The sequence below is a fragment of the Saccopteryx bilineata genome, chromosome 3 (genome assembly GCF_036850765.1).
Source record: "Saccopteryx bilineata isolate mSacBil1 chromosome 3, mSacBil1_pri_phased_curated, whole genome shotgun sequence".
In the NCBI taxonomy this organism is placed as follows: domain Eukaryota; kingdom Metazoa; phylum Chordata; class Mammalia; order Chiroptera; family Emballonuridae; genus Saccopteryx; species Saccopteryx bilineata.
In genome coordinates this window covers 268,906,663-268,932,094 of record NC_089492.1, presented here as the reverse complement: position 1 = coordinate 268,932,094, position 25,432 = coordinate 268,906,663, and the positions used below count along the sequence as shown (strand labels likewise).

The 25,432-nt window shown below is 44.2% G+C and overlaps 1 protein-coding gene across 3 annotated transcripts in view; it reads left to right on the top strand.

The window, feature by feature from the left end:
* Positions 1-992: 992 nt before the first annotated feature.
* Positions 993-25,432, top strand: part of ZBTB8A (zinc finger and BTB domain containing 8A) — a 39,604-nt gene continuing 15,164 nt past the window's right edge. For 2 of the 3 annotated variants that reach the window (XM_066269776.1, XM_066269774.1), the window contains exons 1-3: positions 993-1,249; positions 12,871-12,975; positions 23,454-24,274. In XM_066269776.1, the coding sequence (XP_066125873.1) occupies positions 23,455-24,274 (820 nt within the window). In that variant the 5' untranslated portion in view covers positions 993-1,249; positions 12,871-12,975; position 23,454. Of the gene's footprint in view, positions 1,250-2,483; positions 2,561-12,870; positions 12,976-23,453; positions 24,275-25,432 lie in introns of those variants that run through there. The other variant, XM_066269775.1, reaches the window with a different exon arrangement.

The following is a 25,432-nucleotide window of genomic DNA, read 5'->3' as shown; positions in this document are numbered from 1 at the left end:
ACGGTCAAGGCACATGTGAGAAAGCAATCAATGAACAACTAAAAAGTCGCAACGCGCACAACGAGAAACTGATGATTGATGCTTCTCATCTCTCTCCGTTCCTGTCTGTCTGTCCCTGTCTATCTCTGCCTCTGTAAAAAAAAAAAAAAAAAAAAAAAGAAATAGTTGTGAATATTTTGTATCCTTCTCATAGACCCCTATGATCCTCAAAATACATAACTGTTGATGAAACCAAAGGAAAAAACTTTGTTTAATAGAGGACTATCTATGCCAGAGGACAGGAATCTATCAAAAAAAATAAAAGAAACAATGTTTTAAAGTGAGTTTTTGTTTTTGTTTTTACTTTTGCCACAACACAGTACTTTTCAGTACTGGACCCAAGCATAAGGAACTAGACAACATTTAGTTTATATAATTGATGTTTATGTAATAACTGAAAATTCAGTGATTTAAGATTTTAGGGAATATATAACCTGCTTGTACTCTAAATATTAGGGACATAAGTATGTTAGAAGGGCTTGATGTACAATGAATTTTTGTATTTGAAAACACAAAACTTATTTTTACTAGTTTTCTACTTTCTCTGAACTTAAACAAAAATTATTTTCTCTTATCTTACCCTCTTTGGGTTTTCCTCTTTGAATAAAATGTTTGTAACCTGTAGATGTTTGAGAAAGGTTTTCCTCCGACTAAAATAAATGCTTCAATAAAGAGGAAAATTCTGTAGAGATTTCTTACATTTGACGTTGCTAAACTTAAGTACAATAATGTCATATGCACTTACACAGTAATTGTGGACACGCCTAAGTCCCTCCCTCTTTCCTAAACCAAATTCCCCAGATCCTAGAAATCCAGCCCTTCTGCCCTCCGGAGGCGCCTTTCCCAACGTAAAATACAATTTTAAATTTCAGCTCCTGACTAAATAATGATTCCATAGCCAAGTGCTCAGGAATCTGGGCGCCTCAGTGCCTTCTGGAGGGTGCAGCGGGGTGTAGTCTAAGGGCAGGGGGAGTGGGCGAAGCTGCTGGTTGGTGCCTGAAATCTGTGCGTTGCCCCTTTAATTGTGTCCTCAGCCCTCGGGCGTTTCTGTCCAACGCCCACGTCAGCAAATACCTTTTGTTTCTCTCACGTTGGGGCTACTTGTTTTAGGGCGCAAAGGAACGGCTTCAAAAGGGGGTATTTCCCCTACGGAAGACCAGGAATCTTCCCCAGCCTGCGCGGGTGACCCGCCGATGCGCCGCGGCCCGCGGTAAGAGGCTGCGGGCGGCGCGGGCGGAGGGCGGGCGGGGCGTCGGGGCTGCCGGACCCGCTCGCGAACCTCGCTGCGGGCGAGGCGCGGGCGGCGGCAGCGGCGGGATGCGGCCCGGGGCGCGGTGCCCCAGACGTCCCCGGCCGGGCAGCGGCGGGAGGCGCAGAGGCGACCGGGCGCCATTTGCAGCCCCGGGCGCAGCGGCGGCGGCGGCGCGCCGGCTCCGAGGGGCTGGAGACGGTCACAGAGGCGGCGCGGGCAGCCGGCGGCGGAGGACTCGGCCTCCGGGCGGTGGCCCGTGGGGAGAGGCAGGCGGCGCCCGGGCGCACCGGTTCCCGGGCCCCGCGCCCGCCTGGCCCCGCCGCCCCGCCCGGCCAGCCCATCCTGCGCGCCCGGGAGGGGCTGCGGGACAATGGCCGCGCCGTCGCCGCCGGTGCCCGCCTCGCGGTCCCCGCCGAGCACCGCGCCCGGCTCGCCTCCCGGCCCGGCGGTGGCGGAGGAAAGGCGGGAAGGCGCGCGGAGCCTCCTGGCGGCGGCGGGAAGGCGGAGCGGGGAACGGTGCCGGGCGTGTCTGGAGCCGTCGGGCGCCGCCGACTCCCCGAGGGTCGGCGGTCGGCCGGTCTCGGGCTGCGCGCGAGTGATGGGCAGCCCGCCTGATGGGGCTGCTGGGGGCCGGTGCTTCTTCCGCGCGGCCCCGGCCACTAGTTTCCGCGGGAAGGTGGCATGCTGGGCAGTTGTTCGATTTTTTCCGTTCATCTTTCATCGGTTAGTTTTTATATCTTGTGACAGATCCAGACTTAGAACCGAAGGCACCTAGGAAATGTGGAGTTATGGTTATTGTTTTATGATGGAACCACACAGACTCACCTTCTACTGATGTAGACTGCCACCTTTGTAAGTGAGCGGTTTAGCCCCTTCCCCTGAAAATGGGCTTTTACTTCCATATGAGGAAATGAGTTAAACACGGAGTTGCACCTCTAAGCCACGAGGTGAACGATAGCAGCTTCCCAGCGCGCTTGCCTCCTGTTATTGCTCTCCATTTCCTCCTGAAGTCATCTCCAGAATCTTCTGGAAAAGCGACTCAGTCACATTGCCCTTCAACTCTAAAAGCCTTAACTGATCCTTATCCAAAAAAGTTCAAAATCCTTAGCGGGAGAATCAAGTGCGGAATTTTCTCCCCAGTCTAATCTTTTCCAAGCCTCAGAAAAGGTGGGTTTGTGGGACTCCAGGAGCAAGAGCGCTTTACTGACAACCAGGGATCTCATATCTTTATTCCTGGGAATCTACGTGGCCTCGCGCGGTAAATGGGAAGTGAGTATCTAATCAGCCACCTTGGCCACATGGGCACAGGTAGTTTATGCTGTATTCGTAGGAGGCATCCTGAGCTTCCGGGCTCCTTCTAGGTCATGGAAATTTCAGGCGGCAAGAAAGAGGGCACCCTGTCAGATCTTATCCTTGAATTTGAAATCACTGGCTCTTCTGTTGATAATTATTTGGGCCCAGAAAAAAACTTTGTAAACGGTAACACTTAATTCATTTTATATCCCTTAAATTGTATTTTCTACCTGAGCAGGCAATGGTGCAGTGGATGGAATGTGGACCTGGGACGCTGAGGACCCAGATTCAAAACCTCAAAGTTGCTTGCTTGAGCCCAAAGGTCACTGTCTTTTTTTTTTTTTATTCAGGGACAGAGAGAGAGTCAGAGAGAGGGATAGATAGGGACAGACAGACAGGAACGGAGAGAGATGAGAAGCATCAATCATGAGTTTTTTGTTGCAACACCCTAGTTGCTCATCGATCGCCCTCCCATATGCGCCCTGACCGCGGGCCTCCAGCAGACTGAGTAACCCCTTGCTGCAGCCAGCGACCTTGGGTCCAAGCTGGTGAGCTTTTTGCTTAAGCCAGATGAGCCTACGCTTAAGCTGGCGACCTCGGGGTCTTGAACCCGCATCCCAGACCAACACTCTATCCATTGCGCTACCGCCTGGTCAGGCCAAAGGTCACTGTCTTAAAGCCCAAGGTCGCTGGCTTGAGCAAGGGGCCACTGGCTCAGCTGGAGCCCCCCACCCCCATCAAGTCACATATGAGAAAGCAATCAATGAACAACTAAAAGTGCCCCAAGTTGATAACTTGATGCTTCTCATCTCTCTCCCTTCCTGTCTGTCCCTGTCTCTCCCCTGCCCCTCTTTTTCTCTTGCAGAAAAAAAAAGAAAAATATATTTTCTAGGCCCCGGGCAGGTGGCACAGTGAATAAGGCGTTGGTTGACCCATGCTCAGAGATCACGGATTTGACCCCCCAGTGGGGGCACCTAGAAGAACCAATCAATGAGTACATAACCAAATGGAACAACTAAGTGAAACTATGAATTGATGCATCTCTCTCTTTCTCAAATCAATGAAAAGGTTAAATTGCATTTTTTAGATACAGAATTTCCCTCTAATAGGCTTAGCTCTTTCTTTTTTTATAGGTTTTTTTTTTAGATTTTATTTATTCATTTTAGAGAGAGGAGACAGAGAAAGGGAGGAGAGAGAGAGAGAGAGAGAAAAGGAGGGAGGAGCAGAAAGAATCAACTCCTATATGTGCCTTTACCAGGCAAGCCCATGGTTTTGAACCAGCGATCTCAGCATTCCAGGTAGATGCTTTACCCACTGCGTCACCACAGGTCAGGCTAATAGGCTTAGCTCTTTCAGTGACATAATTATATGTATATAATAAAAGATCTGATGTAAGTTTGATTCCCCTTGAAGGAAGTTTTTGTCACTTTTTTGCTCAAAATTGGTCAGTGGCTCTTCATTTTACCCAGATTAAAGTCAAAGCCCCCGTGTAGTCTCATGATGTCCTTCCTACCAGCCTCAACTTCATTTGTTATTGCTCTTCTCAGTCTTCCTTTCCTACTCCACCCACTTCCAACCTCTGCAGGGCTGTTCCATCTGCCTGGAACACTTTTCCCCCAGATACCTACTTATAGGACTCTGACTTCTTTTATTTATTTTAAGTGAAAGGAGGGGAGATAGACTCCTGCATGTACCCGACCAGGATCTACCCATAACTCTGTCTAGGGCCGATGCTCTAATCAACTGAGCTATTTTTAGTGCCTGAGGATAACATGCTAAGACTAACCAAGTTATCCCTAACCCCCAGAGTGATGCTGGAACCAGTTGAGCCACTGGCTGTGAGAGGGAAAGATAGAGAGAAGGGAAGAGAAGTAGATGATCGCTTCTCTTGTGTGCTCTTAGGAGGAGTTAAACCTGGGACATCCATATGCTGGGCCAACGCTCTATCCACTGAGCCAACCGGCCCAGGGCTGACTCACACTTCTTTTGAACTTCACTTAAATGCCATTTTCTCAATGAGACTTTACCAATTATGGTTTTGATTATCTTAAATGTTTTTATACTCCTAAATCCTTCCAGGATTAAAAGATGTTTATCCTCCGAAGATTATAATTACCATGTCAGTTAGCTGAACTCCCGTTATGACCCATGGATTTTTGCTAAGGAGGCTAATGAGATTTGTTTTAGTGACTCTGATGGGGCACATTAAATTCTAGGTTAATGGCTATATATCGTAAAAGAGACAGTCTTCTAGCCCATAACCTTAATTCAAGTTATACTCATTACCTAAATCTTCAGTTGACTCATAGAAATACATGTTTCCATTCAATTCCAAAGACCTTGGAACTTAATGGTTTCTAAAAGACAATATGTAATTGTCTTTTTGAACCATCTTTTTAAAGATCTTTGAACTTAGTGGGAATCTTGAATTCTTTAATATTTTTAGAGCTATTACAGATCTTTAAGTCTCACAGATAATTAAAATGTTTCAATTGAATTTTGGATGTCCCACATGAATTAATATAACTTGCTGTTTCAACTTTTTAAAAATGTTTATTTTATTGATTTTAGAGAGAATAAGGGAGAGAGCAAGAGAGAGACAGGAATATCTGTTCCTGTATGTGCCCTGACTGGGGATCAAACTGGCAACCCCTGCAATTTGGGATGATGCTCTAACCAACCAGGCTATTCGGCCAGGGCACTATTTCAACTTTTATTGTCAGTCTACTTATGTAAAATCTAAAACATATTCCCAAAAAATTTTCATGATTTAATCACACATTTTGAAAACAAACCTTTCTTGATGACCTAAGAATAAGAATACTGTTATGAATGCAAACTGTATTAATGCCCTATCAATATAAATGTTATCAAGTTATAATTGACCCCAATTTGGAGGGCAATTCCTATTTTATTTGAAACCTTCCTGTTCCTGCTTCATCTCTACTGCCTTAGTTCAGTTCCTAACCACTTCTTGCTTTGACAATTGCCTTTAGCCTTTAAATTGGTCTCCCTGGCTCTGCCTTTCCCACCATTCTCTTCCTCCATGCTGTCTTGGGTTCTTCTATGGGTATGTAAATCGGGTCATTGTAACACTTTTATTAAGCGCCAGCTTAATAAAATACCTTGTGCTGGGCATTTTGCATACACTATAGTCAGAAGAATAATGCAAGATTTAGGACTGTCAGTCTGAGGTCAGTCAGCATGAATTCCAATCTCTGTTCACTTGCTCCTTGTGCAGTCTTGAATATTTTCTTGTAATCTCTCTGTGCCTCAGTTTCTTTATCTGTACAATGTGTACAGCGGCACTTATCATAAGTCTATTGTGAGGGCTGAAGTAAGATAATGAGTGTGGAGTGTTAGCACAGTGCCCAGTAAACATTCAAACTGGCCTGACCTGTGGTGGCACAGTGGATAAAGCATCAACCTGGAATGCTGAGGTTGCCAGGTCAAGGCACATGTGAGAAGCAGCTGTGAGTTGATACTTCCTGCTCTCCCCCCTCCACCTTTCTCTCTCTGCTCTCTCTAAAATCAATAAATAAAATCTTTTTTAAAAATTTCAAATTGTGGATGAAAAAGGGGGTTCATTAGAAAGTAAGCTCACTGGGTAATCTGATCATAAATTCCTAAACGGGCAGGTTAAAGTGGGTATCATGTCCCAGGCATGTAACTTCTTTAGTAAAAGGCTTATCTTTGCCTTAAGCAAGCCCTGTCCATTGTTTAAGATTATGCCTCTTGAAATACCTTTTTTCAGACCCCACCTTCTAAATAGTGACCACCCTCAAAAGAACACATTTTAACTATCCTGTAATCCCATCCCGCCTTGCTTTTTCCTACTGTCATGGAATCTTCCTTATGTTCCCTGTGTTGATGGTGAAATGGCACCAGAATGTTACTGGTGATTGGAACTCTCTGTTCACCAACCTCAGTACTTAAGTTCTTGGCTAAGAAAGAATTCCGAGGCAGGACTCAAATACAAGCAAAAGTTTATTTAGAAAATTAACAGAGGTAGAAGGAGTGAGCTATAGAAGAAATGGGCTCAGGTTCCAAAGGCAAAAGAAGGGCCTTTGGAATTTAGGAGAAAGAAGCCAGGAAAGTGCGCCCGCAGGAAGGGGGTGAGGAAAGGCACGAGCTCGGAGAGAGTGGCTGCTTTGGGTTCTTTGTCTTCAAGGCTTTTACCTGCTCTCCAAAGGCGGGGAATTCAGGGGAGGTCCTAGGGGAGAACTCAATGGAATGTTCATGGGCTTTCCAGGTTGGTCCCCTCAGGGTCATGGTTTCCACTGATTGGTCGGTACTAGAGAGGGGGTCATTAGTCATTGCTTCTGGTCCCGATGTCAGCTGTGGAGTCACTTCGTCTGGTTTTGCTGCTTTTCTGGGCCTGGAGCTGAAACAAAACTGAGGCCTAGGTCTTATCTGTAGGGCTTAATGCTATAGGAAGTGGTTGTGTAAGGGCTTGTATGGGGGTGGAAGGAGGTTGTTCTCCAACCCCCTTGTCCCTCTTCTGCGGGGTCTACCGCATGTCTAGTAACGTGCTAGGGAGGAAAGGTCAGGGGAGGGTCTGGACTGCATGCCCAGTGATATGAAAGGTCAGGGTGTCTAAACCACATCACCAGTCCTATGCTAGGGAGGGAAAGGTCACGCTGGGGGCCAGGGCCTTGTTTTCCCAGTTTTGCCCGTTGCTAGGCACTAGGGGCTTTCAGCCTGGTGACCTTCTGTACCTGGCCCATTCCTTGCCCGGCTCAGGTCTGTCTAACTGCCTTCCACACCTCCTTAATTCCAAATGCATAAAAGCTGCAAACTGTCATTTCTTGGAAGCATTTATCTCAGTCTGTTGAGATCTTGCTTCCAGGCATGGCCTCTGTTCAGCACAAATACACTTTTATAAAAATTCTCTAGAGGTTTGGATGTTCTATTGACACAATATTAGCTATTTTTATTGATAGGTAACTCATATGCCATAAAATTTACCCTTTGAAAGTATATAAGTCAGTGTTTTTAGTGCATTCACAGAGTTGTGTATCCATCCCCCTCCTCTCATTCCAGAACCTTTCCATACTGCTTAAGGAAACTGTACCCCTTAATAGTCTTCCCTCGTGCCTGCACCTCCTTAGCCCCTGACAACCGCCAGTCTACACTCTGACTCTGTCACTTGCCCATTCTGGACATCTCATATAAATGAAATACTAAAATATATGGTCTTGACCTGTGGTGATGCAGTGGATAAAAGCATTGACCTGGAACACTGAGGTTGCTGGTTCAAAACCCTGGGCTTGCCTGGTCAAGGTACATATGGGAGTTGATGCTTCCTGCTCCTCCCTCCTTCTCTCTCTCCTCTCCCTCCCCTGTAAAAATGAATAAAAAAAAATATATATATATATATATAATATATATATATGTGTGTGGTATTTTGCGACTCAGTTCTTTCACTTAGTTTCATCTTTTTAGATTTTATTCATGTTGTAGCACATATTAGTACCTTGTTCCTTTTTAATGGCTTAATGTTCTATTGTATGGATACACCTCATTTTCCTTATCTATCTATTCACCAGTTGAGGACATTGGGGTTGTTATTGCCTTATTCCCCCATGTATAAGATGCACCCTTTTTTGAAAGATTTGGGGTCTAAAACCTATGCGTCTTATACAGTGGTTGTAGTTTTGTTTTTTTTACTTGCATTTCCTGCTTTTATAAGCGGATGAGGAGTTTTGAATTTTTTGAGTTCAATAAGTTTATGTAATTTTTTTTTTCAAATTTCAGCAAAGTTAAGGTGCGTCTTATACATGGGAGCCTCTTGTACATGGGAAAATATGGTATTTTTTGGACATTATGAATAACAACTTTATGAACATTTATGTACAAGTGTGTAGATGTATGTTTTCATTTATCTTGGGTATATATCTAGGAGTGGATTCATAGAATTAAACATTTTTTTTCCATTGATTTGAGTGAGAGAGAAGAACAGAGAGAGAAAGTGAAGGGGGGAGGGAAAGAAAGAGAAAAGCCTCAACTCATTCCACTAAGTTGTTCTACTTAGTTGTGCACTAATTGGTTGCTTCTTGTATATTTCCTGGCTGGGGATCAAACCTGTGACCTTGGCACACCGGGATGATGCTTTATCTATTGAGTCACTGGGCCAGGGCCACATAATTTTTCTTTTAATAGCTTTATTGACATATAATTTACAGCCTGTCTAGGTGGTGGCACAGTGGATAAAGCATCGGACTGGGATGTGGAAGACCCAGGTTTAAGACCCCAAAGTCACCAGCTTGAGTGTGGGCTCATCTGGTTTGAGCAAAGCTCACCAGCTTGGACCCAAGGTCGCTGGCTTGAGCAAGGGGTTACTCAGTTTGCTGAAGGCCCACGGTCAAGGCACATATGAGAAAGCAATCAATGAACAACTAAGGTGTCACAACGAAAAACAAATGATTGATGCTTCTCCACTCTCTCCGTTCCCGTCTGTCTGTCCCTATCTATCCCTCTCTCTGACTCTCTCTCTGTCTCTGTTAAAGAAATATAATTTACATACAATACTATTCACCTATTTAAACTGTGCAATTCAGCCCTGGCTGAGTAGCTCAGTCAGTTAGTGTCCATCTGAAATACCAAGGTTGCAGGTTAGATCTCTGTTCGGGGCACATATGGGAAGTGACCAAAGAACACACAACTAAGTGGATCAACAAAACGAATGCTTCCCTCTCTGTCTCTCTCCCTTCCTCTCCCTGTCTCCTTAAAAAAATAATCACTTAAAAAAATTAAAATGTACAATTCACTGGTTTTTAGTATATTCATTGATATGTACAACTATCACCACAGTCAATTTGAGAACATTTTCATCACCTCAGAAGGGAACCCTGTACCCTTTAGCTATCATCGTGCCTCTCATCCCATCCTCTTCCCCCCATTCCATTCTCCTAGCCCTTGGCAATCGCTTACCTACTCTGTCCTGATAAGATTTTCCGATTCTGGAATTTCGTATGAATTGGATGATACGGTATGTGGTCTTTTGTAATGAGCTCCTTTCACTTAGCACAGTGTCTTCATGGCTCATCAACATTGCATCAGTACTTCATTCCTTTTTATGGTTGAACAACATTCCATTGTATGGGTACACCACATTTTGTTTATCCATTTTCCCTTTGATAGACATTTGGTTTGTTTTTACCTCTTAGCTATCATGAATAATGCTGCTATAACTTTTTATTTTTGGAAAGAGCAAGAGAGAGAGAGAGAGAGAGAGAAGTGTTAACTTGTAGTTGTTTCACTTTAGTTGTGCATTGATTGCTTCTCGTGCCTTGACCAGGGATTGGACCTTGGGCTCAAGCTGAGCCTATAACCCCTTGCTTAAACTGGCGACCTTTAGGCTCAAGCCTGTGCCCTTGGGATCATGTCGCCAATCCCATGCTCAAATCAGCAAGCCCGCGCTCAAGCTAGTGAACCTGTGCTTAAGCCAGTAACCTCAGTATTCTGGGTTGACTCTATCCACTGCACCACCGTCAGGCTGCTGTAAACATTTGTATACAGGTTTCTGTGGGGACACGTCTCCATTTCACTTGGATATATTATATATATATACCTAGTAATGGAATTGTAGGGTCATGTGGTAGCTCTATGTTTAATCATTTGAGGAACTAACAGGCTTTTTTCCAAAATAGCTGCACCATTTTACAAGCCCTGCAGTATATAAAGGTTCTGATTTTTCTGCATCCTGGCCAACACTTGCTATTTTCATTTGTGTATATGTGTATTTATTGTAGCTATCCTATTGCGTATGAAGTGTGTTTGATTTGTATTTTCCTAATGATGTTAAACATATCGTCATGTGGTTATTGGTATTTGTCTTTATTTCTTACTGCTATTAACCTTATTTATGTGAGCTGTTATCTTATTTAATCCTCTTAACAGACTTCTTTAGAGCTTTTTTTGTGTGACAGAGACAGAGAGAGACAGAGAGAGGAACAGACAGACTGGAAGGGAAAGAGATGAGAAGCACCAGTTCTTTGTTGCGGCACCTTAGTTTCTCAGCGATTGCTTTCTCATATGTGCCTTGACCGGGGGCTGCAGCAGACTGAGTGACCCATTGCTCAAGCCAACGACCTTGGGTTTAATCTGGTGAGCCTTGCTCAACCAGATGAGCCTGCACTCAAACTTTGTGACCTTGGGGTTTCAAACCTGGGTCCTCCGCTTTCCAGTCCGATGCTCTATCCACTGCGCCACCGCCTGGTCAGGCTAGAGCTTCTTAATAGTCAGGATTCTCATTTTACAAAAGGAAATTGATGGTTAGAGTTAAGTAAACTTGACTAAGTCACACAGGTAGTCATTGGTAGACCTATAATCAGGTCACTCTTCTTAAGATCCTTCAGAAGTGGCACAAACCTGCAAAGTGGAGGGGCTTCAGGATCTGGTGCCTGAAATTTTTTTTCTTTTATTTTCCACTGTCTTTCCACAGACACTGAGTCTTTAGCTATATCTAATTTTTTATCATTCCTAAGGAGATCGTGTTGTTTAATAGCTGTTTATGGCTTTGTCGTTGGTCTTCTCTATCTAGGATGCTCCTTGTCCTCTTTCTCATTGTTTTAAAATTTTTTTATTTATTGATTTTAGAAAGAGAGAAAGGGAGAGAGAGAGAGACAGGAACACTGGTCTGTTCCTGTATGTGCCCTGACTGGGGAGTGAACTGGCAACCTCTGTGCTCCGGGCAATGCTCTAACCCACCGAGCTATCTGGCCAGGGTGGGACTTTAAAAAAAACAACAAACCTTTGCCAGTCATAAGAAGAAATCACATTACATTTTGTGGAATACTCAGATCATCTTGGCCATTTTCTCTATTTGTTGGTACTCAAAATTTTTTTAAAGTTTTTTCTTTTTCTTTTTTTTCTTTCTTTCTTAACTTTGCTTGACCAGGCGGTGGTGCAGTGGATAAAGCGTCGGACTGGGATGCGGATGACCCAGGTTCGAGACCCTGAGGACACCAGCTTGAGCGAGGGCTCATCTGGTTTGAGCAAAAAGCTCACCAGCTTGGACCCAAGGTCGCTGGCTCGAGCAAGGGGTTACTTGGTCTGCTGAAGGCCCACGGTCAAGGCACATATGAGAAAGCAATCAATGAACAACTAAGGTGTCCCAAAGAAAAACTGAGGCTTGATGCTTCTCATCTCTCTCCGTTTCTGTCTGTCTGTCTTTATCTATCCCTCTCTGACTCTCTCTCTGTCTCTGTTAAAAAAAAAGTATTTTTTTTTGCTTTATTAGGGTGACTAACATAATTATATAGATTTGAGGTATATAATTCTATAATATGATATATCACCTTTACATTATATTGTGTGTCCACCACCCCATCAGGTCTCTTTCTATCACCATTTATTTACTCTCTACCTCTTGTACCTCCTCCCAGCCTTCCTTTCCCTCTACTTCTCTCTTAACCATACAGTTTTTAAGTAATGTTCAATCTTGAACGCGACTCTGTTTGGTTTTCTTGCAAATCATCTGGCTGCCACTTGCAGGAAAAGGGTAAAAGGACATATGTTGCTGTCTTGGTATCTCACCTGCTGGCCTACCTTTGACTAGTTGTCTTGAGAAGTTTATTTTATTGTCAAAGTTAAAAAGTATGTTTGCTTTCAAATTGCCATAATGTATTTTAATATTGAAATTTTCTTCTTGCAGATTTAAATATTAAGATTCAGGAAATAAATGAATAAATAAATAAATTTTGGCCCTGGCCAGTTGGCTCAGTGGTAGAGTGTCAGCCGGGCATGTGGGAGTCCCGGGTTCGATTCCCGGCCAGGGCACACAGGAGAAGCGCCCATCTGCTTCTCCACCCTTCCCCCTCTCCTTCCTCTCTGTCTCTCTCTTCCCTTCCCGCAGCCGAGGCTCCATTGGAGCAAAGATGGCCCGGGCGCTGGGGATGGCTGCATGGCTTCTGCCTCAGGCGCTACAATGGCTCTGGTTGCAACAGAGCAACGCCCCAGATGGGCAGAGCATTGTCCCCTGGTGGGCATGCGGGTGGATTCTGGTCGGGCGCATGTGGGAGTCTGTCTGACTGCCTCCCCGTTTCCAACTTCAGAAAAATAAAAATAATAAAAAAACAAAACAAAAACAACAAAATAATAAATAAATAAATAAATTTTCCCTTGCTGCTAATCTATGCCAGATTATCTATTTTTGCATAGTAAAAATGAGACCTGATAAATGCTGCCATGTAATTTATTTAAATAAATATTTATGTACCCTAGCAGATGTTTATGTCTCTTCTTACAAAAATGCATTATAAATAATTATTTTCTCTCTACAGGACAAGCCTTCATACACAGACTATATTTGACTTGGAATCTTTCCTTTTTTTACTCCATTCAGTTGATTTAGCAGGATTTCAAGAGCAGCGTTTGTAAATCTCCAGGTATGAAAAATCTTAATTCTGGGTACTATACCTAACTTAAATACATAGATAAAAGGTATAATTTTGCAATTATAGATTTTTATATCAGAAAATGGATTTATTGCTTGGAAATTCACTGTATAAAACATTGAACATTTGGATCTTCTTGGCCAGGTCTCCCTGTTCGCCTAGTGCTAAATTTTTAATTTACTGCGTCTGTTGTGTCTTCCATTCCACCTTAATCAAAGACTCATGTTACATAGGGCTGCAGATTATCTAGACCAATCCCCTCAATTTGCAGAAAAGGAAATTAAGCCTAGAAAGGTAAAGTTACTGGTCCGTGAACATATAGCTAATTCAGTGATAGAACTGCTGGCAGCTCTCTGATCTCCCAGTACCCCTGCCCACCCCACCCCCCAGAGGTGAAGGAGTATAGCTCAGTAGATACAGGCTGCAGCCTTGGCCATCACTGTCTGGGCTAATACCCTTTTCTGTAAAATGGGAATAATAATACCACCTACCTGATAGGTTGTTGTGTGTGGGGATTAAAGGAGACAATGCATATCGCTACTATTATTATTGCTTGTGGTCCTTTTATTTCTCACTGTATTGACCCTTTCACTGAAATTCCCTCCTCTTGGCCAACTTGTTACAGTGTTTTCCTGATTCTCCCTGTAATGCTTTCTGTAACACTGGCTGAGATCTCTTCCCCATCCTGCTCCACAGTCAAGGGCAATTCTCCTGGTTCTCATCTCAGCCCGTGTTTCCTCTGAGACCCTTCCCTCTACTGGAAGATACCTCCCACATCTCTGTCTTCAAGTCTGACTTCCTCTCTGACCTTCAGGTCAGCACTCACAATGGCCCTCTGGCCATCCTTACCTGATTCCCTGCTCTCCTCAAACACAGTGCACTTAAAACCGAGGTCATTAATTCTAAACCAGATTTTCCTCCTGACTTTCTAATTTTTGTTACTGATACTATTAAATACCTAGGCTTTAAAAATCACTTGTCTCTCTATCCTTCCACAGCCAATCAGCCATTAAGACCCATGGATTTATTTCTCATTCAAGTATTTTGCATTTTTCTCTTCCTTTTTATTGCTGGATCAGACCAGTAACCAGACTGATAGTTGGAATGGAGTAGCTGTTTTGTTGCCTTGAAATAGCTTGGTTGGTATTCTTTTTCTCTTTCCCAAGAAATCCAACCTCTTGATTCATAATAGAATGTTAGCTTGTTTGTATAGCACATGAATCTTTCTTTTTTTTAAGATTTTATTTATTGATTTTTTTAGACAGAGAAGAGAGAGAGAAAAAGGGGGGGGGGAGCAGGAAGCACCAACTTCTAGTAGTTGCCTCTCCTATCTGCCTTAACTGGGCAATGCAGGATTTCGAACCGGTGACCTAAGCACTCCAGGTCGACACTTTACCCACTGCACCACCACAGGTCAGGCTCGCGTGAATCTTGATTTAACTAAAGACATAGAATATCATTACTCAGAATATCATCATATCTTAATTTTCAGTTACAACATAGATCTGGCTAAATGTGAGACTGATGTTAATATTTTGCTTGCTCGTTTGACAAACTTAAAAAAAATTTTATTTTTGAATATATTAATGTGATTTAAAACTTAAAAGATTTAAAATATACAGTGTGAAGTTTGTCTCCCATACTTATCTTGTCTCCCAGATGCCTCCTCACTTCTAGTTGGCAACCACTTTCTTGTTCATTCTTCTAGTGTTTCTCCTTATTTTTTCTTTCTTAAAAAAAATAAATAAATAAAAAGCCCTGGCTGCATAGCTTACTTGGTTAGAATGTCATCCCAATATACCGCAGTCACAGGTTTGATCCTCAGTCAGGGCACATACAAGAGTCAACCAATGGGCCCTGGCCGGTTTGCTCAGTGGTAGAGTGTCGGCCTGCCAGGAGTCCCGGGTTTGATTCTCGGCCAGGGCACACAGGAGAGGCCCCCATCTGTTTCTCCACCCTTCCCCCTCTCCGTCCTCTCTGTCTCTCTCTTCCCCTCTCACAGCCGAGGCTCCATTGGAGCAAAGTTTGCCCGGGCGCTGAGGATGGCTCTGTGGCCTCTGCCTCAGGCGCTAGAGTGGCTCTGGTCACAACAGAGCAATGCCCTAGATGGGCAAAGCATTGCCCCCCCGGTGGGCATGCCGGGTGGATCCCGGTTGGCGCATGCGGGAGTCTGTCTGACTGCCTCCCTGTTTCCAGCTTCAGAAAAATACAAAAAAAAAAAAAAAAAAAGATTCAACCAATGAGTGCATAAGTAAGTGGAACAACAAATCAGTGTTTCTCTCTCGCCCTTCCTCTCTCTCTAAAATCAGTAAAACAAAAAGCTAATGACAAAAATAAAACATCAACAATAACAGCAGCAAAATAAATGCAATTTCTAATTGACTAAGGTTGTTTACAAGAAGTTAAAGGTAAGAGAAGTGCTGAAAGGGAAGATTATATGTCATTTATCCAGAAGGTCAAGTCTCAGGATAATAGATCTTTTTCATAGACAATTGATTGATCTCTTTTTGGTGCTAGAAATGGTATTAGTCAAGGTCTACTCAGAAACCACTCTGGGCAGTTCAAAGAGAGGGAATTTAATATATGAAATTGGTTCCAGCCTGACCTGTGGTGGTGCAGTAGATAAAGTGTCAACCTAGAAAGCTGAGGTCACCAGTTTGAAACCCCAGGCTTGCCTGGTCAAGGCACATATGCAAGTTGATGCTTCCTGCTCCTCCTCCCCTTCTCTCTCTCTTCCTCCTCTATATCTCTAAAAATGAATAAATAAAATCTGAAAAGAAAAAAAGAAGTTGGTTTCAAATGTCTGAGAAGGACTGGAACAGCAAAAGGGAAAAGAGGAACTAGGGGGAGCTAGAAGGAGTCCAATCGTAGATCAGAAGCTGCTGTGCGCCTGAGCTGGAGCCCACAAGTCTGTCCAGGCTGCTGTGCAAATGGAATTGCTGCACCATCAGTCTGGGTGTGCCAGGGAAGTGCCACTTCTATCAGAGATGGAAGTGCAAAGGATGGTAGGGCTCTTGCAGACCAGAATCACCCCAGCCCTGCTGCCCCTGCACCAACAGCCAGCAATTGCTGCATTTCTACTGCCCAAAGCAGGAAATTTCTTTTCCTTTTTCTGATCTCCTGGCAGGAAGCCAGCTGCAAGGAAGGAAGCCTGGGAAATATCATTTGCAGAATTCCGATTCCATTCATACTGAGTAGCATAGAGCATGGAGGGTGTTAAGCTGAAAGACAACAGACAAATGACTAGTAGAGTCCACCATTTTGGCTACTTGGCATCCATATACACCACTCTTCCCATATTTAAAATTCTAAACAACAAGTTTATGAGTTTGCCGTATAATATGCAGATTTTCTTCATATAAAGACACACTCACGCTCTCCTCAAAATGGGTGGTGTTAATTCTTCCTTAAGGTCTGTCACAATCTAATTTAATGGAACCATGCAGTGTTTCCCTGGTGCAAACATTCCTGTCTTGGGAGCTAAGACTTCTGCAGGATAGAAAGCAAAAATTCTGTAAGTGGGTTATCAGAGGTAAAAGTTAAGGTGGCACTACCACTTTTTTTCTCCTAGAAGTGAGTCTTCAGGCTGTGGGGGAAATAGCATCATATTATGGCAGTGGTTAAAAGCATCTACCACATCCATTTGGTTAGCACCCCGATCTCTCAGGGTATCATCTGTCAGATGGGGCCATAATGGAATATTCAGTTGGTTTTTCCACCATTTTATCAGGCAAGCTGCTTCTGGGCGATGGAGTACATGGCAAGCTAATGGTGGCTAGGCAGAGGCCAGCCGATGTCCACAGAACAGGTCAGCTTGTCCCCCTGACTCCTGAGCGCCTCCTCTGCAGCTAGTACCTTTATTAAGCATTCACATAAGACACTAAAACCTCATGCCCTGTGCCCATTCCAAGAGGCATATCCATCTAACTTTTCTTCACTCGCCTTTTGGTTATCAGTGCTTCTGTCTGGTGCTAAAATCCATACCTGTGTCTATATGTCCATGCCAAGTGGACCACCAGATGCCCAATGGGGCTATGTCCCTTCCCGCTGCCTTTCAAGGACACTCCTGATTGGAGTTGTGATGTTTAAGACATCCACTTGCAGCTGGTGCTAGCATATTGTGCAGAACCTCCTCTAAATAAAGCCTTAACTTTTTCTTCCTCAGTCATCTAGTTGTAGGGAACTCGCCATGGGGCCATATGGGTGAGTAGAGGAAAGGCAGCATGCACCAGGAGTAGGTGCTGTGGGAACTGTGCCATCTGCTCATGACCTTATGTGTGGCTTCAGACCTGGTCAGTCCGATCTTGTACATAACACTTCTCTTGATGGAGTGCTGCTGCACGTGCCCAGCTGTATAATTTGGAACATTATAACACTCATGATAGGCAACTCAGGCATGGCCACTTGGTGTCCCACTGCCAGCATCTAGCTCTAAGAAGAGCCTAGTAGCATTCCAAAAGCTCCTTTTCAAAAGGAGAATAGCTGACTGCTAGAGAAGTGTGGTGATTAATTTTACGTGACAACTCACCTGGTCTGCTGTATACAGGGGAGCCAGAATTCCAAATCAAGCTCCCTTGCTTGATTAGCTTTCATGGTTATAATTACAAGCTGGTCTATATCAACTTTTTTATCTCTTTGACCATTTTAAACGTTCTTATTGAAAGTCTGATGAATTTTTATTCTATTTCTGAAACTCTTGGGCTTCTAATTCTCCTGTTTGTATGTTGGTTCGTTCTTTATATAGAATGATTTCCTCATGTTTTAACATTTTTGATTTATTCATTTAACAACACTGATTAAGCATCTACTGTGTAACTCAAATGCTGTTCAAGGAGCTGGGAGTACATAAGTAAACAAAACAAAGTTTTTGCTCTTTTGGACCTTAAATTCTAGTAGGAGAAGACACAATAACTAAATAAGGGGATGGAGAGTGGGAGGGGGTGCTTATATAGGATGGTAAAGGAAGACATCTCTGAAAAGGTGACATTTGATCAAAGACCGAAGAGATGTGAGAATGTGAGCTGTGTGTGTATCTGGGGAAGAATTTCCAAGCAGAGGGAACAGCTAGTACAAAGGCTGTGTGACAGGAGCATATCTTGAATGTTCAGGAATGAGCAGAGGTTGTTGTAGCTGGAATGCATGCATGAAGGTAGAGCAGAAGTAGAGAGAGGTACCAGGAATGGGAGATGCAGATCATACAGGGTGTTTTAGGTCATGAGAAGAACTTCAGAGTTGGATAGGGAACCATTGGAGGTTTTTGCTCGGAGGAGTAACATGATTTCACGTATTTTAGAAGGTCACTCTAGATCAGCAGTTCTCAACCTGTGGGTTCCGATGGCTTTAGGTGACCCTTGTGTTTTGGTCATTCGACCCCCGCCGGGGTCGTGACCCACAGGTTGAGAACCGCTGCTCTAGATGTTCGGTATTCAGACTAGACTAAAGTTGCAAAGAGAATAATTAAGAGGCTGTTGAACCGACCAGGTGGTGGCACAGGGGGTAGAAGGTTGACCTGGGATGCTGAGGGCCCAGATTTGAAACCCCAAGGTCTCTGGCTTGAGCAAGGGGTCACTGACTTGGCTGGAGCCCCCCTGATCAAGGCACATATGAGAAGCTATCAGTGAGCAACTAAGATGCCACAACTATGAGTTGATGCTTCTCATCCCCTTCCCTCCCCCCCCCTCTTTCTCTCTCTCACTAAAAAAAAAAAAAAAAAAAAAAAGAGGCTAGGTGGTGGTGACTGGGATCAAGGTGGCCACAGCAGTAGTGGACAGAAGTGGAAAGGATTTATTTTTTTTAGGTAAAGCCAACAACATGGAGTCAAAGATGACTTGTAATGTTTTTGGTCTAAACAGCTGCAATAGAGTTATCATTCCTGAGGTGGATGAGACTGTAGGAAAGACAGATTTCAGAGGAGGGTGAATGAAGGATGTACTTTTGGACGTGTTGGGTTTAGGATGCCTATTAAGCATTGGAGCAGGGATGCAGGTAAACAGATATGAGTTTTAGATTCAGGGAAGAGGTTGTGGGGCTAAATATGTAAATCTGTCAGTCATAGACTTAAAGATAGTATCTAAAATTGAGAGTGGGTAGGCTTCCTAGTGAATGATGTGGGTGGAGAGAAGGTCTGACCCCCACAGCCCGGGACATTCCAGCTGTCAGGGAGGAAAAATGTTCCTTGACTCTCTTCCTGGCCACATCTAATAATTAAAATGACAAAGACAGATTAACAGGAGCAACACAAACAAGTTTATTTAACATAAGTTTTACGTGACGTGGAAACCTTCATAAGGAAGTGAAGAAATAGTTAGACCTGAGTATTTTTATCCCTGGTTCGATGAAGAGTAGACAGTCATGGAGGAATACAGCAGGTTAAGGACTATGAGATGAGTTTAGTAAGCTGGTGAAACTCAGGAAAGCCTGTTGGTTCAGATTCTTGTCAGGGTCCCTTTGCCTTCTGAGGTGAGGAGGCACATTTCCTTTGGGTATAGGGAAGGCCCTCTCTCAAGGTTTTATGACCTGTTGTAGGGGAGAAAGGAGTTAGGGTGTTAGAGTGACCTTCCTGCTTCTGTTGTTTCCTGGAACTCCCTCTTTTCAGAATATTCAGTGTGCCAAGGGTAGTGTGTCCTCAATCCTATAGCATTTAGAGATTAGTCAAGTAAAGAACCAGCAGAGGAGACAGACCAAGTAGCCGTCTGTCTACTCGGTCAGGAGAAGGACCGTGGAGAAATGGTGTCCTGGATGCACTGTGACAATAACATGGGGACAAAGAAATGACCATCAGGTTTAACATGCAAGTTGCTACTGCTCTTTTAAAAAGTTGTTTTGATGGGTAGGAATAAAAACCTGAATAAAATAGGTTCAGGAAAGAGTGGGAGGGCCTGACCAGGCAGTGGTACAGTGGATAGAGCATCATACTGGGACACGGAGGACCCAGGTTCGAAATCCCAAGGTTGCTGGCTTGAGCACTGGCTTATCCATCTTTTTTTTTTTTTTTAAATATTTTATTTATTTAAAATTTTTTATTTTATTTATGCATTTTAGAGAGGAGACAGAGAGGGACAGAGAGAGACAGAGAGAGAGGAGCTGGAAGCATCAACTCCCATATGTGCCTTGACCAGGCAAGCCCAGGGTTTCAAACCAGCGACCTCAGCATTTCCAGGTCGATGCTTTATCCACTGTGCTACCACAGGTCAGGTCTGGCTTATCCATCTTGAGAGCGGGGTTGCTAGCTTGAGCGTGGGATCATAGACATGACCCATGGTCGCTGGTTTAAGCAAGAGGTTATTCGCTCTGCCATAGCCCCCTGGTCAAGGCACATATGAAAAAGCAATCGTTGAACAGCTAAGGAGTCACAATGAAGAATTGATGCTTTTCATCACTCTCCCTTCCTGTCTATCTGTCCCTGTCTGTCCCTCTCTCTGATTCTCTGTCTCTGTCAAGGAAAAAAAAAAAGAATGGGAGGAAAGTGAGGACAGCAAGTGAAACATACAAAACAATCAACTCTTTCAATGGATTTGTGTCAAAGGAGCAGAGAAATAGAGTAGTAGCCAGAGGTAGATGTGAAATCAAGGGGAGGGTTTGTTTGCTTCTTTGTTTTTACAATAGCAGATATTAGACATCATGGTGGTGCAGTATTGAAAATGATCCACTTTGTATAAAGAGGAGAATGATTTTGAATTTAAGCTCAAATTAAGCAAAGCTTATTTGCCACCTGGCTTGGGTTCTGAGAGCATCTTTCCTGAGAAGTTTTGTATTTGGTTCTGCAAGATACTTCACAGGCACCACCACCCTAGGACTAATTTTCTTTTTAATTTTTCAGCTTGAAATTTCCCACACCAAGCAGGTAAAATAAATTTGGAGTATAGAACCTCAAAAGGCACAACCTGCCCTGGCTGGTTGGCTCAGTGGTAGAGTGTCAGCGGCATATGGAAGTCCTGGGTTCGATTCCCAGCCAGGGCACACAGGAGAAGCGCCCATCTGCTTCTCCACCCTTCCCCCTCTCCTTTCTTTCTATCTCTTTCTTCCCCTCCCGCAGCCAAGGCTCCATTGGAGCAAAGTTGGCCCGGGCACTGAGGATGATTCCATGGCCTCTGCCTCAGAGAGGCTCCAGTTGCAGTGGAGCTAGAATGGCTCCAGTTGCAGTGGAGCAATGCCCGAGAGGGACTGAACATCACCCCCTGGTGGGCATGCCAGGTGGATCCCAGTCGGGCACATGCGGGAGTCTGTCTGCCTGCCTCCCCTCCCTGCTTCTCACTTTGGAAAAATACAAAAAAAAAAAAAAAAAAGAAAGAAAGAAAAGAAAGGGCACAACCTTGGGTTTGATATCTAACCTTGGGACAGTTATTTTCCCTATCCAAGGCCATGCAAAGAGACTTTTTTTACCTTTTCTCTGAATTTATGGACAAAATTTACTAGTCCCTTTTCATTAAGGTTGTAGTCCTTAGAGGGTTCCAACTTATGTTACTAATAAAAACCCTATCCCACATTGCAGTTTTAGCTCTGCTTCCTCTCCACTTCTGGCACTTAGAGATTTCATATTCGTTCTTGCAAGCCCAGCCTTACATTTAAAAAATTTTGGTTAGGCCCTGGCTGGTGGCTCTTTGGATAGAGCATTGGCCTGGCATATGGACATCCCAGGTTTGATTTCCAGTCAGGGCACACAGGAGAAGTGACCATCTGCTTCTTCTCTCCCTCACCCCTTCTCTTCCTCTTTTCCTTCCACAGCCAGTGGCTTGATTGGTTTGAGCATCGGGCCTGGGCACTGAGGATAGCTTGGTTGGTCCCAGTACTAAAAATACCTCGAGCATTGGCCCCAGACTGGGTTGCCAGGCCGATCCCAGTCGGGGCACATGTGGGAGTCTGCCTCACTATCTTCCCTCCTGTGGTGGTGCAGTGGATAAAGTGTCAACCTGGAATGCTAGGTTGCTGGTTCACAACCCTGGGCTTGCCTGGTCAAGGCACATATGGGAGTTGATGCTTCCAGCTCCTCCCCCCTTTCTCTCTCTCTCTCTTCTCTAAAATGAATAAATAAAGCTGTTAAAAAAATTTTTAATAATAAAACAAATTAATTAATTAAAATGGAAAGTTTGGGTTACATTTTAGCCAGCATCTCTAAAGGTCTGTGGTAGGAAAGTTTCCACACTTTCAAGACCACTGTTTTGCTGGAATCAGAAATCTTTTCCCTTCATTCTTTACCTGGCTAATTCCTGATCATCATTTTTTTTTTTTTTTTTTTTTTTGTATTTTTTTCTGAAGCTGGAAACGGGGAGAGACAGACAGACTCCCGCATGCGCCCAACCGGGATCCACCCGGCACGCCCACCAGGGGCTACGCTCTGCCCACCAGGGGGCGATGCTCTGCCCTTCCAGGGCATCGCTCCGTTGTGACCAGAGCCACTCTAGCGCCTGGGGCAAAGGCCAAGGAGCCATCCCCAGCGCCCGGGCCATCCTTGCTCCAATGGAGCCTTGGCTGCGGGAGGGGAAGAGAGAGACAGAGAGGAAGGGGGGGTGGAGAAGCAAATGGGCGCCTCTCCTATGTGCCCTGGCCGGGAATCGAACCCGGGTCCCCCCGCAAGCCAGGCCGACGCTCTACCGCTGAGCCAACCGGCCAGGGCCTCCTGATCATCTTTGAGGTCTCAGATGAAATATTACTTCTTAGAGAGGTATATTCTAACCCTCTCCACCCCAATCTAAACTATTAGTATACCCTTTTATACTTCTCATAGCATCTTCTTCCTGTCTTAGCACTTACCCTGTCATTTATGACTTTATATGAATATTTGTCTAATGCCTGTTACCTTCTGTAGATCAAAAACTACATGAAGCCTGGCCAGACGGTGGCACAGTGGATAGAGTGTCAGACTGGGACACGGAGGACCCAGGTTCAAAACCGTGAAGACACTGGCTTGAGTGTGGGATCATAGACATGATCCCATGGTCGCTGGCTTGAGCCTAAAGGTTGCTGGCTTGAAGCCCAAGGTCACTGGGCTTGAGCAAGGGGTCACTTGTTTTGCTGTAGCCCCCAGGTCAAGGCACATATGAGAAATCAATTAATGAACAAGTAACGTGCCGCAACAAAGAACTGATGCTTCTCATCTCTCTCCCTTCCTATCTTAACTGTCCTTATCTGTTCCTCTCTCTCTCTCTGTCTCTGTAAAAAAAGAAAAGAAAAGAAAAGAAAAGAAAAAACCACATGAAGACAAGAATCAAGTCAGTTGAGTTAGTTCAGCATATAGCAGAAGGCCTGGTTTATAGAAGATGCTCAGTAAAGTTTGGTGACTGTACAATAAAATCTAAAAAGTAATAGCACAGTATTAAATGATATCCTGAAATCTATTATTCCTTTGTGCCTTGGAGACTATATTCTCCAAGAAGAAAGTGGTTTCTATGGAAAGAGATCAAGGTTTCTGGTTCTAATTTTATTTGCCTCATCTTAGAAAAACATGGTAACCACATGTGTCTTTTCCTTAGAATGGAGATCTCCTCTCATCAGTCTCAACTCTTGCAACAACTCAATGAGCAGCGCCGGCAAGACGTGTTTTGTGACTGCAGTATTCTGGTTGAGGGGAAGGTCTTCAAAGCCCATCGAAACGTTTTGTTTGCTAGTAGTGGCTACTTTAAAATGCTGCTTTCTCAGAATTCAAAGGAGACAAGCCAGCCGACCACAGCAACATTTCAGGCTTTCTCCCCTGACACTTTCACAGTTATCCTGGACTTTGTCTATTCCGGCAAACTCTCTCTCACGGGTCAGAATGTCATAGAAGTGATGTCAGCCGCTAGCTTCCTTCAGATGACTGATGTCATTAGTGTGTGTAAGACATTTATTAAATCTTCATTAGATATTAGTGAGAAAGAAAAAGATCGTTATTTCAGTCTCTCCGATAAAAATGCCAGTTCTAATGGTGTAGAGCGTTCCTCTTTTTATAGCAGTGGCTGGCAAGAAGAAAGCAGTTCTCCACATCCCCACCTAAGCCCAGATCAAGGCACAGGTGTAATAAGCGGGAAATCTTGGAACAAGTATAATTACCATCCAGCTTCCCAAAGGAATACTCAGCAACCCTTGGCCAAACATGAACAAAGGAAAGACTCCATTAAAAAGTCCAAACATTTCAGGTTGTCACAGCCTTCTGAAGTTCATTACAAGTCAAGCAAGCAAGAAGCACGAACATCTGACTCCTCCAGCCACGTTTCCCAGTCTGAAGAACAGGCACAGATTGATGCTGAAATGAACTCTGCTCCTGTTGGCTATCAGTATGGCCAAGGCTCTGATGGCACATCAAGAAGTTTTTCAGGTACCCAAAAAGAGAATCGGTCCCCTCCCTCAGGCTCCAACACTGCCCCATAAATCAAGCCTATCTCAGCTCGCCCTTACTTTTAGGTGTTACAGGCAGTTAAACCAAGGGCTTTTTAAAAGTCAGACTTCGCTAATGACATTTATTTTATAACATACATTTTTTTTTTTAATTTTTTTTAATTTATTCATTTTTTTTTAGAAAGGAGAGGTGGGGAGAGAGAGGAGAAAGAGAAGGGGGGGAGGAGCAGGAAGCATCAACTCCCATATGTGCCTTGACCAGGCAAGCCCAGGGTTTCGAACCGGCGACCTCAGCATTTCCAGGTCGACGCTTTATCCACTGCGCCACCACAGGTCAGGCCATTTTTATATTTTTAATTAAAGTAATATTGGGGAATTTTAATGACAGTCAAAACAATAGAGTTCTGAGGGTCAAAATCCATGACTTTCCAAACCTGTATTTGTGGGTGATTAGATTACTGTTAAATGTTTAAAGTTCTTTTCTAAATGGTTCAATCCTTAAGACAAATGTTTTCTTTTTCTTTTTTTCCTGAATATCCATTTGGAAACAATATTTTTACTCAGACGTTAAATAGAGCAAACATGCATATTTACAAAGGTTCCAAAAGAAATTAGACTAAATCTGAATTTATTATGATATAAATATCAATACATAATTTTAAAAAACACTTAAGGCCTAGCTGGGTAGATCAGTTGGTTAGAGCGTTGTCCCAATATGCTAAGGTTGCAGGTTCACTCCCTGATCAGGGAACATACAAGAATCAACTAATGAATGCATAACTAAGTGGAATAACAAACTGATATTCTCTCCCTCTCTCTCTCCCTTCCTCTCTCTCTAAAATCAGTAAATAGGCCCTGGCCGGTTGGCTCAGTGGTAGAGCGTCGGCCTGGTGTGCAGAAGTCCCGGGTTCGATTCCCGGCCAGGGTACACAGGAGAAGCGCCCATCTGCTTCTCCACTCCTCCTCCTCTCCTTCCTCTCTGTCTCTCTCTTCCCTTCCCGCAGCGAGGCTTCATTGGAGCAAAGATGGCCCGGGGCGTTGGGGATGGCTCCTTGGCCTCTGCCCCAGGTGCAAGAGTGGCTCTGCTTGCAACAGAGCGACGCCCCCTGGTGGGCAGAGCTCGCCCCTGGTGGGCGTG